At 29.3% G+C, this 14182-nt stretch overlaps 1 protein-coding gene across 3 annotated transcripts in view; it reads right to left on the bottom strand.

The window, feature by feature from the left end:
* Nucleotides 1-14182, bottom strand: part of LOC142324832 (cytoplasmic aconitate hydratase-like) — a 120642-nt gene that overhangs the window by 93112 nt on the left and 13348 nt on the right. For 2 of the 3 annotated variants that reach the window (XM_075365850.1, XM_075365849.1), the window contains 3 exons: nucleotides 9838-9933; nucleotides 8048-8214; nucleotides 2452-2597 (listed from right to left, as the gene is read on the bottom strand). In XM_075365850.1, the coding sequence (XP_075221965.1) occupies nucleotides 2452-2597; nucleotides 8048-8214; nucleotides 9838-9933 (409 nt within the window). The remainder of the gene's footprint in view (nucleotides 1-2451; nucleotides 2598-8047; nucleotides 8215-9837; nucleotides 9934-14182) is intronic. The other variant, XM_075365851.1, reaches the window with a different exon arrangement.

The following is a 14182-nucleotide window of genomic DNA, read 5'->3' as shown; positions in this document are numbered from 1 at the left end:
AAATGGCTCACCAAACAAAGATTCACTACAAGAGATGAGGCCAAACTGAGAAAAGTATTTATTTTGGATAAATAAGTATTTAAATGTGGATAAATCACATTACACTGATAGTATTAAAAATTTGGAAAGTTTATCCTAATGTACTGAACTGCAACAACTATGATGAAAAATATTAAAATTTTTTTTGAAAAATTTTGCATTTTCTTTGTCAGGCTGAGAACTTTCATAAAGTAAAGAAGTGAAGATAAAAAAAAGTAACTGAGCGATAACCTTGAGATTACATTTGAGAAATATCAATGACAGAAAAATATCAGTGTCTAAAAATTCCAAGAGACTGTTCCTTTTTCTACTGATAGACACGATATCTTCTACACCTGTTCTGAGTTTAAAATTACTTTTTACGTTCTACTGATTATAAATTAAGATGCATTCAAAATTACTTTTGAAAAAGGAAGGCTGTAGAAAATGACAGCAATATATGCAAATTTTGTTTTCAAGTAAGGAAGTGCAACTTCTTTGCCCTAAATTATATATTCATAGCTCAACATTAATTTTCTATCAACACAAAATCATATGAAAAATCATATTTTTTACTCACACAAGAATCAGGATTTCTCTAGATCAAACAATTGTTATAAGATGCATAAAAAATGTTTCACATAATTTATTGTAAAACACTAATAATGTATGTTTACTGAATATTTGATTTTTATAATTTTCATAACTATTTGAACACCATACCTACGAGGGTTATTTTTTTTTCAACGTCCGATCGGTCGCGAAATAAAAACCTGCGCAAATATCGCATGAACCTTTGCGCATATGTGCTGCGCAGCATCTCTAGTATGGCCTTCAATCACGCCGCGTCACTTCGTTTATTTCTGAACACGCAGCTAGCACGAAAACATGTCTACAACAATAGCATCTCTCATCAAGTGTGAAGTGCGTGCGGTAATTTGATTTCTTCAGGCTGAGGGGTGTAATGCAGCTGAAATTCATCAACGAATAAGTAATGTGTATGGAAACTTCATGAGTGACAGCAAAGTGCGACAATGGTGCAGGAACTTTAAAGCAGGACTTACAGATGTTCGTGAGGCAGGAAGCGAGTGTCAACCAATGATCTTGTTGAGTGAGTGGAAGAGGCAATTCGAGAAAATCGTCGGTTCACAATTTCTGTATTGAGTGATTCGTTTCCTGAAATTTCAAGGTCAGCTCTCTACACCATTGTGAGTGAGAGACTTCAGTACCGCAAACTGTGTGCGAGATGGGTTCACAAGATGGTGTCAGACTATCACAAAATAATGAGAATGGACGCCTCCCTAATGTTTCTCCAGCACTACTACAATGAAGGAGAAGATTTTTTGAACAAAATTGTCACAAGGGACAAGACATGGGTCCATTTCGAAACTGAAGAAACAAACAAACAATTCAAACAGTGGATACATTCTCATTCTCCCAGTAAACCAAAGAAGTTCAAACGAACCTTCTCCAACAGAAAGTGTATGGCTATTGTGTTCTGGGATCAAAATGGAGTTCTGTTGGTGGAATTCATGGTATGTGGCACGACCATCACTGCAGCCTCATACTGTGTGACTCTTCAACGTCTACAAAGGGCTATTCAAAATAAGCGGAGAGGAATGTTGTCATCGTCTTTCTACATGACAATGCTCGGCCGCACACTGCAGCTGTAACAAAGAAGCTCCTGCAGCATTTTCGTTGGGAAATGTTTGATCACCCACCATACAGCCCGGACTTGGCTCCATCTGATTTTTAACTCTTTGCTCACATGAAACGCTGACTAGGAGGACAACATTTTGGTACAGACATCAAGCTGCAGACCAGCATAGAAACATGGCTGAAACACTATGGCGGCTTCGTTCTATGATGAGGGTATTGGAAAGTTGGTACCACGCTATGACAAATGTCTAAATAGGAGTGGCAACTATGTAGGAAATAGCATAACTATGTAAGTACATGTTACAAATAAAAAAATTTTTATTTTCACTGTGGTTTTAATTTCATGACCGATCAGACCTTGAAAAAAAATAACCCTCGTATTTTGGTCCTCAAAACTGCACTACTACAGTTCATTCAACTATAAGATTCGCTGACTGATCACAATAATATAAATAGTAATTACTAAATAGCAATTTTATAATTTTCTTTTCAGTTGTTTATTTATGTTAAATCTAACATTCGTAATAGGGAACCACACACGTTTTTACTTTAAAATACTGGTAACTTTAAAATACTGGTTTTTACTTTAAAATACAACTGGTTAGTAACAAATGATAAAAGAAATATATAACTAATGATAAAAATTTCATAAGATTCTCATTAAACATTTTTCTTAAATTTCTAAAACACATACAATCAAGTTGTTGAAAGGTGTAATGTAAATCAATAAAATAAATACTACTTCATGTAGTGAATAGGAAAATCTGAACTTACGATCGCACAAAATCTGCTTGTACAGAATGATCAATAACTAAATCAGATGGACAAATAGGGTTAACTTTGTCAGGATCTCCTCCAAGAGCTTTCACTGCATCTCTCATAGCAGCAAAATCTACAACGGCAGGTACACCTGTCAAATCCTACAAACAATATAAAATAGAATAAGGTGAAGTTTTCATATTATTTTTAATTAATTCAATTTTTATAATTAATCATTCAATTTTTATGAATTTTATTTTTTTTTTTTTGTCTTCAGTCACTTGACTGATTTGATGCAGCTCTCCAAGATTCCCTATCTAGTGCTAGTCGTTTCATTTCAGTATACCCTCTACATCCTACATCCCTAACAATTTGTTTTACATATTCCAAACGTGGCCTGCCTACACAATTTTTTCCTTCTACCTGTCCTTCCAATATTAAAGCGACTATTCCAGGATGCCTTAGTATGTGGCCTATAAGTCCGTCTCTTCTTTTAACTATATTTTTCCAAATGCTTCTTTCTTCATCTATTTGCCGCAATACCTCTTCATTTGTCGCTTTATCCACCCATCTGATTTTTAACATTCTCCTATAGCACCACATTTCAAAAGCTTCTAATCTTTTCTTCTCAGATACTCCGATTGTCCAAGTTTCACTTTCATATAAAACGACGCTCCAAAAATACACTTTCAAAAATCTTTTCCTGACATTTAAATTAATTTTTGATGTAAACAAATTATATTTCTTACTGAAGGCTCGCTTAGCTTGTGCTATTCGGCATTTTATATCGCTCCTGCTTCGTCCATTTTTAGTAATCCTACTTCCCAAATAACAAAATTCTTCTACCTCCATAATCTTTTCTCCTCCTATTTTCACATTCAGTGGTCCATCTTTGTTATTTCTACTACAATTCATTACTTTTGTTTTGTTCTTGTTTATTTTCATGCGATAGTTCTTGCGTAGGACTTCATCTATGCCGTTCATTGTTTCTTCTAAATCCTTTTTACTTTCGGCTAGAATTACTATATCATCAGCAAATCTTAGCATCTTTATCTTTTCACCTTGTACTGTTACTCCGAATCTAAATTGTTCTTTAACATCATTAACTGCTAGTTCCATGTAAAGATTAAAAAGTAACGGAGATAGGGAACATCCTTGTCAGACTCCCTTTCTTATTACGGCTTCTTTCTTATGTCATTCTTCAATTGTTACTGTTGCTGTTTGGTTCCTGTACATGTTAACAATTGTTCTTCTATCTCTGTATTTGAACCCTAATTTTTTAAAATGCTGAACATTTTATTCCAGTCTACGTTATCGAATGCCTTTTCTAGGTCTATAAACGCCAAGTATGTTGGTTTGTTTTTCTTTAATCTTCCTTCTACTATTAATCTGAGGCCTAAAATTGCTTCCCTTGTCCCTATACTTTTCCTGAAACCAAATTGGTCTTCTCCTAATACTTCCTCCACTCTCCTCTCAATTCTTCTGTACAGAATTCTAGTTAAGATTTTTGATGCATGACTAGTTAAACTAATTGTTCTGTATTCTTCACATTTATCTGCTCCTGCTTTCTTTGGTATCATGACTATTTTTTGAAGTCTTGACGGAAATTCCCCTTTTTCATAAATATTAGACACCAGTTTGTATAATCTATCAATCGCTTCCTCACTTGCACTGCGCAGTAATTCTACAGGTTTTCCGTCTATTTCAGGAACCTTTCTGCCATTTAAATCTTTTAATGCTCTCTTAAATTCAGATCTCAGTATTGTTTCTCCCATTTCATCCTCCTCAACTTCCTCTTCTTCCTCTATAACACCATTTTCTAATTCATTTCCTCCGTATAACTCTTCAATATATTCCACCCACGCTAGAGTCTGCTCAAGGGTAAGTTTTGCAGTCAACGAGTTGATTTCTAAATCTTTGCTTAACCATGATATAATCTATCTGATACCTTGCAGTATTGCCTGGCTTTTTCCAAGTGTATATTCTTCTATTATGATTTTAAATTGGGTGTTGGCAATTACTAAATTATACTTCGTGCAAAACTCTATAAGTCGGTCCCCCTCTTTCATTCCTTTTGCCCAGCCCGTATTCACCCACTATATTTCCTTCCTTGTCTTTTCCAATGCTTGCATTCCAATCTCAAACTACTATTAAATTTTCATCTCCTTTTACGTGTTTAATTGTTTCATCAATCTCTTCGTATACACACTCTACCTCATCATCTACATGGGCGCTTGTAGGCATATAGACGTTAACAATCGTTGTTGGTTTAGGTTTTGATTTTATCCTTATTACATTGATTCTATCGCTATGCGTTTTGAAATACTCTATTCTCTTCCCTATCTTCTTGTTCATTATGAAACCTAATCCTGCCTGCCCATTATTATGAATTTTATAAAATACTGATAAGTATGTACAATAAAATAGATAATACTCCTCAATCTCTTTTATGAATTTTCCAATTTTTATTTTTTTATTTTTATAACATAATGCAACTATAACCGGTTTTATAAAGATAGGTTTTTAATTAAAATTTGTTTTTATTACAGATATTATATTGCTATTTGTCAAGTTTTTCTAAAATATATTTTTAAGGCCAAACAACATATTCTTTAATTTCCTGTCAACATTTAAGTCTTAATTTCAAATTCTTTCTAGGAACTTTATCAAGATTAAAAGTAATAAATGTAAATGAAATAGAACAAATTATTTTATTACACTTGATATTAGTAACTTAAGTATTAAATGAAATAGTAATTAACAAATAAAGCATAATATATATTAAGTATAAGTTTATTAAGTATAATAAATAGTAATTAAGTAATTACTTAAAACTTTACAGTAATGTGTGTACTAGTGGGGATACGTACAGAATTACTTATTAGAATTTAGAGTAAACTTAATAGAATTGAAAACTATTAACAAATCTAAAAAATCACAAAATAATCACAAAAAGAATATATAAATTAAATAAACACCAAACTGAAAACTGTTTGTACAATAACTTTTAAAATGTCAACAAATAACATTTAAAATTTAAAGTGTTCAAAGTATGATTTAAAACAGTTTTTAAGCTTTATCAAGAATGATTAATTTTTTAAGTTTAATTTATTTTACAATTGTAATTAAAATAAGGAAATGACTACTCAGAACATCTGTGAAAAAAGTTATTTACAAGAACCCTGTTTTAATAAAAAAAAGGGAATGAAGTAAAACAACAAAGAGTTTGCTACTGAGCATAAATTAAGGGACAGTAGGGTATTTTTTACCCTAAGTTACTACCTAAATTTCTGATCAATCTTTTTTTACTTTTAAAAGTTCTTTAAAAAGTGAAATATCAAACTTAAAAAGAATTAACAAAATCAGTCCATGTGGTAAAGAATATATATATATGAAAATAAACAGGAACAAAACAAAAGTAATGAAATGTAGTAGAAATAACAAAGATGGACCACTGAATGTGAAAATAGGAGGAGAAAAGATTATGGAGGTAGAACAATTTTGTTATTTGGGAAGTAGAATTACTAAAGGACGGACGAAACAGGAGCGATATAAAATCCCAAATAGCACAGGCGAAACGAGCCTTCAGTCAGAAATATAATTTGTTTACATCAAAAATTAATTAAATGTCAGGAAAAGATTTTTGAAAGTATATGTTTAGAGTGTCGCTTTATATGGAAGTGAAACTTGGACGATCAGAGTATCTGAGAAGAAAAGATTAGAAGCTTTTGAAATGTGATGCCACAGGAGAATGTTAAAAATCAGATGGATAGATAAAGTGACAAATGAAGAGTGTTGCGGCAAATAAATGAAGAAAGAAGCATTTGGAAAAATATAGCTAAAAGAAGAGACAGACTTATAGGCCACATATTGAGGCATCCTGGAATAGTCGCTTTAATATTGGCAGGTAGAAGGAAAAAATTGTCTAGGCAGGCCACGTTTGGAATATGTAAAGCAAATTGTTAGGGATGTAAGATGTAGGGGGTATACCGAAATGAAACGATTAGCACTAGATAGGGAATCTTGGAGAAATGCATCAAACCAGTCAAATGACTGAAGACCAAAAAAAAAAAAATATATATATATATATAAATCATGAGAATCTTTTCTTTTTAAATCTGTTAAATAAAAAAAAATACATTTCTATTACTTATTTAATCAAAAAACAAAAAATATATTTTAATGAAATATAAATTACTGATTATTTTGAATAATTTTAATTATCATTTTAGAGTTATTAATACAATTATTATACAAACACTAAAGCAAACAAATGGTTTACATGAATTAATTCTATAGTATCACTTTTGAGAATATAAAGAGACAAATTGGTTGAGAAAATACAGAACAAGCAAGTAGAGGAGGTTTACTAAGATATGAAAGAATGTTTCCTCATAGGAATAATAAATACTTCTCATAATCAAAATCTGAAATGCACTAGATGCTTGAATTAACATTTATGTGATCACCTTGAGTGAAAATGACTTACATGTTACATTTTGTCTAAGGAACATTCCAGGCTCAAAGTTAAATCAACAAATATTAACATGGCAGCACTTAAATTCTGAAATTGGCTATTTGATTGACTTTAACTTATCATATCACTGTAAACTACTTTATGCAATTATTTTCTGTAATTTTCATGAATAAAAATAGAACTTGACAGAATAACTATATACTGCTTTCATTTCTGAATTGTTAATTTATTTTGTAACAATTTTGATAATGAAATGAAGCTGTAAATTTATAATTTCACATCTGTTTTTTCTGTGATCAGGATTTGAACAGAGAACCTACTGGATGAGAGGCAGAAATGTTACCACTTAACCGTGAAAATTGGCATAATTTATTTTCTTTTTAAGCAACTATAGGCTAATCACCCAATAACAGCTGCTGATGACAGATGAAGTTTTATAGAGAATGAAAAAATGCCAAGCTTGAGTGAATTTGAATCCAGAAACTATTGGATGAAGACAGAGACCTACCCCTCTACAATGAAGATTGAAATAATATCATTAATAATAATAAAACACTACGTTTTAATGCAGCACGTAACATAAAATGAGGCGGAAGAATTACCTTAACTGTACATACATTATTGTAAAAGAAAAGTTCTTGAGGCACTAAAAAGTATTTTAAAGTATTGATAAAAGTTATAAAACACTAAACGATTCTACAAGCAGTACTATCAAACAAGACATTAAAGAAATGCTTAAGTAATATTTAACAAATTAACAAAATATTCATAAAAGTTATAAAAAGCTAAGCAGTACTACTGAAGAAGACATTAATGAAAGGGTTAAAGTAATGTATAATAGCTTATCAAGAAATGAAGGAAAATGCTCACTAACAAGAGAAACGTAGAAAATCCAGTCACCTATCACAAGACAGATTTACAAGAGAAAAATGTGGTAGCTGCAAGTCAAGTTACTAAAAAGAAAAAAAACTGACATGCACAATATCTTTAAACATAAATATGAAAGCAATATTATTTAAAAACAGCATTAAGCAATTATTCTATTTTGTAATTTTAAACATTAATTTTTATAAAGAAAATTACAAATATAATAAAGAAATTAAACTTAAAAGTAAAATAATACAAATAGTTTACCTGTAAGATTACTCTGGCAGGTTTGAATGCAACTTCAACACCTCCTTCCAAAGCCTGATTTTGGCGCCAAGCCAAAATATTTTGTACATCTTTTTCTCTTACTTGAAAATTATCACAGTTTCGTATAGCAGATTCTAAGATTACACGAATTGAGAATGGCAGTTTATCTATATAAAAAAAAGAGATTATTTCATATAAAAGATTGAAAAATTATTAACTTATATTTTGTAATGTTGTATTATATATCTAATTCTAACTATATAATCAAGCAATAATTATTTTGCAACCATACAGAAGTATAAGTAATTAGTTTGTATGTAGTCAGTATAATATTGGTTTCTTATTCAACTGATCTTGGGTCTTGGATTCAATTTGTGGGAAAATATCAGATATTTTAAAATACCATATTTCAGCACTGTAAAAAAGTTACAATTTTTGGCATAAGACTACGTAAAAAAAAAGAAAAGCTATTATTTTTTTAAAAAGGCTGGTTAATTACAACTGCTAAAAGAAATTTGTGTAAAACAAAGTTTAAAAAATGACTAGCAAGTAATATTGGATCAAATTTTTAATTGATATATTTGTTATATTATTTTTGAAAAAGAATAAACATTTGTTATCAACACACGATTTTTAAAGTAAATACTTATCATAATTAATTTAATGTTAACATGACGTTTAGTTCAAAGGATAGAAGGATATTTTCAACTAACAGGCAGGATTTCCTGTCACTGAAAGTGTAAGCATGGCATTTAGTTTGAATTCTTAGAATAAATCTGTGGTAGTTTGAATTCTTAGAATAAATCTGTGGTAGAGTGGTAGCATCTTGATCTTAATCTGGAGGTCCTGGGTTCAAATTGCGGTCACACATAGCATTTTTCATATGCTACAAAACTCATTTCCATATCCCACACACAAGCTTCAAGCTTATGTGGCGATATCATCAAGCAAAAAAAAAATTCACCACACAAGTTTAACAGTACACCTTAAGCTAATGAAGCCATAATATTAAGCCAGCATAAATTACTAATTTAATATGATTTATTAATTAATTTCTTTTTTATTTCACTATAATTAATTTTACATATTTTAACTACTCGTATAAAATATTTTTTAATGTTTAATTATTTACAAGATTAACTAGATTAATATTTATATTTTTTTTTTATCATTTAACTTAAAGATTTGCATTTCACAAAACATTCACTATTAAAAAAAAATAAACACAAAAATATGTATTACCTGTATAAATAAAAATGTTAATTTAACAATACTATTAATTTAGGAAATGGTGCTAATTACTCTTTCAGGAATCTTCCAATATGTGATTTTGTGATAATGAGCTTGTTGCTATTGCTGAAACATCTCTAACTACATTAATTCAAATATTTGTATAGGAAATTATAAGTCAACACCTACACAAACAAGGGCTACATTTAATCATTTCTTATTAAGTATATGCAATAATTTTAACTTCTTAAATGGTAATCTCTCATTTATGATCCAAACCTTTAATAAAAATTGAATCAGATTTAAATTCAGAATTAATTGAAGATTCACAGTGTGTGACTTCTGCCACACACGTTTCCACTAAAATTACTAAAAAAAATCTGATATACTTTTAGTATTTTTTAAATAAGCTGTTGATTAAAATAATTTTGAATAAAATGAAAAAAAATGTGTGCGATTATACACAAAAGTAGTCATTTTAATGACGGAATTAAATAAAAATAATCTAGTAATTTCTTTTTTAAATAAAATAAAAAAAAAAAATTATAACTTAGATTTACCATATTCAGCACCGAGTGCAGGTAAATCAAAATACTTGTACTCTTTCCTTCCATGCGACAATGTCTTCAGATATTTGTTGTATGGATTGGTGGCTGCTGAAAATAAAGGAATAATATCAGTAATTTACTAAATTAATTCAGAAACGAATATTTTTTATACAATTATGATCACTATTATTTATACCTTCTCATGATCACTTCATCTACCACGTCTTTACGAAATGTCACTTGATTTCATGTCAAATAATCATCACAAGTAATACATTCATTGTGTGGTAAACAGAACTCAAACTCAATAAATTTGGATATATACATAAGCATAAAACAACAAAAATATAGTGTATACATTTATCCTTGTATCAATCTTCAAAAACTCACATGCACTATAAAAACACCAAAACATGACTTTTATTTAGACTGCGATCTTAATCTATATAATGTATTATTATGAGACGATCAGAATAAAAGATTTATTTGTTTACTGTAATAAATATTCAAACACATGTACAACAAATTAAAAATTATTATTCAAACACCTACACAAATGAGGGCTACAATTAATCTTTACTTATGTTCATGATCATACACCAACAATTGTTATCAAAAAAAAAAAAAAAAATAATAATAATACACTATAAAAATAATAACATACTAATTATTTAATGGTGCACAAATACTGAAAAAAAAATTAACAAAATAAAGCTACAACGATGGATAACTACAGCTGAGTAAAATTAACTGGAAGATACAATAATCTACCATCCACAGTATATCTGCGGTATGCACTTACAAATCAGTACTGTAAGCAAGCATTTCGAATCATCATCAGATAATGATCATTCTGACCTACTGATACATTCCAATTAAAATTTACAAGCAAAAAAAAAGTTTCATCACTAACAACAAATATGTTTCACGTATCATATTTCTTATAGTGTAGGTTGTAAATCTTTCAATTGCTGCCTATTTTCTGTTCACCTATCACAATACTATATGGGGCACAAAATACCACACCTACATCGTGACTCAATTTTAATAATCAACAATCATAACAAGCAATTTATTGATTTAAAAAAAAATTCAAATTGAAACAAATTTAAATGTTATGCATATATAAGTATCTAAAAACAGAAGTATGAGTATAGTGTATGTTTGTATACTTACACAAATCTTCAAAAAATTAAATACATTAGGAATAACATATCTACAAACCAACATAAAGTAAAAAAACAATAATCTTTAATATTTACACTATCATGAATAATATTTATGTATTTAATTACTAAAGTAATTAATCATAACAAGAAAGATGGTGAGATGAATTTTTACATGAGAAAAATGGCTAAAATTTGAACCTAAACCTTCCATGAAAGACACAGATGCTATTGCTGCACCAAGGAGATCAGCAGGGCAATAATATATATAACTTAATAATACATTTTATCATCAAAGTTTTCAGCTGAAGAATTAGCATTAACACATAAAACACAAACATACATACGACAGTAAGCGGTATCAAAAAATTAATTATATTTATAAAATATCTTTACAGTAGTGTGAGTAATTTCATCTATTTTATCTCTTACAATTATATTTTAAACGATAGGAAAATCACATAACATGAACATTTTTGCCAAAAAAATTTGAATTTAATTTTATTAGTGAAATAATTCTATTTAATAGTAATTAAGTGATGTCATAAAAGAACATAAGTTAATAAATAATAAAAACAATTATTAATTTAGTTCATGTAGAAAACAAATTAATTATTTACAATGAAATTTATCAATGATAAATGTAAGTATAACCTATGTATATATAGATAGTTTATGTAAACTGAACCTCATGAAATGTTTTACAATTGCAATTAATCAATAAATAAATTCTCTTTCTTAGTTCAAAGGCCAAAGCAATATAATAAATATTTCATAAAATTTGATACTGGTATGCAGTGTTCATAAAAAATAAATAAATACCACAAATTATACTTACCATTTAATCATATAAATATGACAAATTATTTAACTAAGTCCTTTTATGTAATCAGTATTTAACTAGATTGAAACTACTCTAAATCTTTCTTTTCAGTAATCTTTCAGTCACAAAATATTTATAATTTTTCAGTTATCCGTTTTAAATATTCCAATTTCTGTCTTCCTTGCAGAAACATTCCTTTATCTGCAACTAAACCTTCAAATTTGTAAACTTCTCAAACAACTTGATTTGTCTCTTTCCAAGATTATGCCACAAATATTTATTTTCCAATTCATCTTACAATCTTATTATTTTTGTATTTCATCAACCCTTCTAATTTTCTTTTTCACATTTTCTTTTAACACACCAGCTTTAAACACTTCAATTATTCTTTTCCACATTTTGCAACCCTAAAAAGCAATGCGCTCTGCACAAATATTTTTATGAACATTTTTTCTAATTCTATGATCCATATTTGAAATCAGTAAATTTTTTTTCATAAAAAAATGTTCTAGTTACCTATACCCATCTCCTTATCTATTTTACTTCATCCATCCTTTTTTAATTTTATTACCTAAATAACAAAATTCTATAACTTATGGTATATTACTCATTATCGTTCTACCATATCATACTACCTTTTTTTTTAAATAAAATTTCTCTCTTCCCAATAAATCTATGCCATTAAAAATTATTCTAATTAATTTTTAGTTTTTATAAAAAACATTTATACCAAATGAATAATTGAATGAATCTCAACATTTTTATCCTTTTCTTTTAAGATAGTTTTCATGTTTGTTCTTCAATTCAAAGATTAATGGCAATAAGGTTATCAAAGTTCCTTCTAAATCAGAAGTTGCTTTTCTTTTTTTCTACCTTTTAACATTTTAAATTGATCCTTGAGAAAAGATAGTATATAGCTGTATTTTAGACAATTTTCTTAAATTTATTCCATGAAACATAATCAAATACTTTTGAATGACCCACTAATGGCAGTTATAACAAATTCAGTTAAGTTAGAGTTGAAGTAAACAAACTGCATGTAAAAGTGTTCAAGTGGCTGGTTCACAAGCATCTCAAAAATGATCATTATTATATAAATTTATAAACACTTGATTACATGAGTACTATATGACTAATTAATTATATGGTGACTAATATATGAGTCGCCATATAATTCTGTGATCAGAAGTGGAAAGAGAAATGAACATTGGTAAAATAGACGGAGCATACAGGAAAGTTAAGGAAAATTTTGGGGTACATAAATTAAAATCTAATAATGTGTTAAACAAAGATGGTACACCTATATATAATACGAAAGGTAAAGTCGATAGATGGGTGGAATATATTGAAGAGTTATACGAAGGAAATGAATTAGAAAATGGTGTTATAGAGGAAGAAGAAGTTGAGGAGGATGAAATGGGAGAAACAATACTGAGATCTGAATTTAAGAGAGCATTAAAAGATTTAAATGGCAGAAAGGCTCCTGGAATAGACGGAATACCTGTAGAATTACTGCGCAGTGCAGGTGAGGAAGAGATTGATAGATTATACAAACTGGTGTGTAATATTTATGAAAAAGGGGAATTTCCGTCAGACTTCAAAAAAAGTGTTATAGTAATGATACCAAAGAAAGCAGGGGCAGATAAATGTGAAAAATACAGAACAATTAGTTTAACTAGTCATGCATCAAAAATCTTAACTAGAATTCTATACCGAAGAATTGAGAGGAGATCCACTCTCCTCTCAATTTCTCCTAAAACTTCCTCCACGGAAGTAGTTTTAGGAGAAGACCAATTTGGTTTCAGGAAAAGTATAGGGACAAGGGAAGCAATTTTAGGCCTCAGATTAATAGTAGAAGGAAGATTAAAGAAAAACAAACCAACGTACTTGGCGTTTATAGACCTAGAAAAGGCATTCTATAACATAGACTGGAATAAAATGTTCAGCATTTTAAAAAAAATAGGGTTCAAATACAGAGATAGAAGAACAATTGCTAACATGTACAGGAACCAAACAGCAACAGTAACAATTGAAAAACATAAGAAAGAAGCCGTAATAAGAAAGGGAGTCCGACAAGGATGTTCCTTATCTCCGTTACTTTTTAATCTTTACAAGGAACTAGCAGTAAATGATGTTAAAGAACAATTTAGATTCGGAGTAACAGTACAAGGTGAAAAGATAAAGATGCTACGATTTGCTGATGATATAGTAATTCTAGCCGAAAGTAAAAAGGATTTAGAAGAAACAATGAACGGCATAGATGAAGTCCTACGCAAGAACTATCGCATGAAAATAAACAAGAACAAAACAAAAGTAATGAAATGTAGTAGAAATAACAAAGATGGACCACTGAATGTGAAAATAGGAC

The sequence above is a fragment of the Lycorma delicatula genome, chromosome 5 (genome assembly GCF_047948215.1).
Source record: "Lycorma delicatula isolate Av1 chromosome 5, ASM4794821v1, whole genome shotgun sequence".
NCBI lineage: Eukaryota > Metazoa > Arthropoda > Insecta > Hemiptera > Fulgoridae > Lycorma > Lycorma delicatula.
This window is presented reverse-complemented; position numbering and strand designations above follow the sequence as displayed.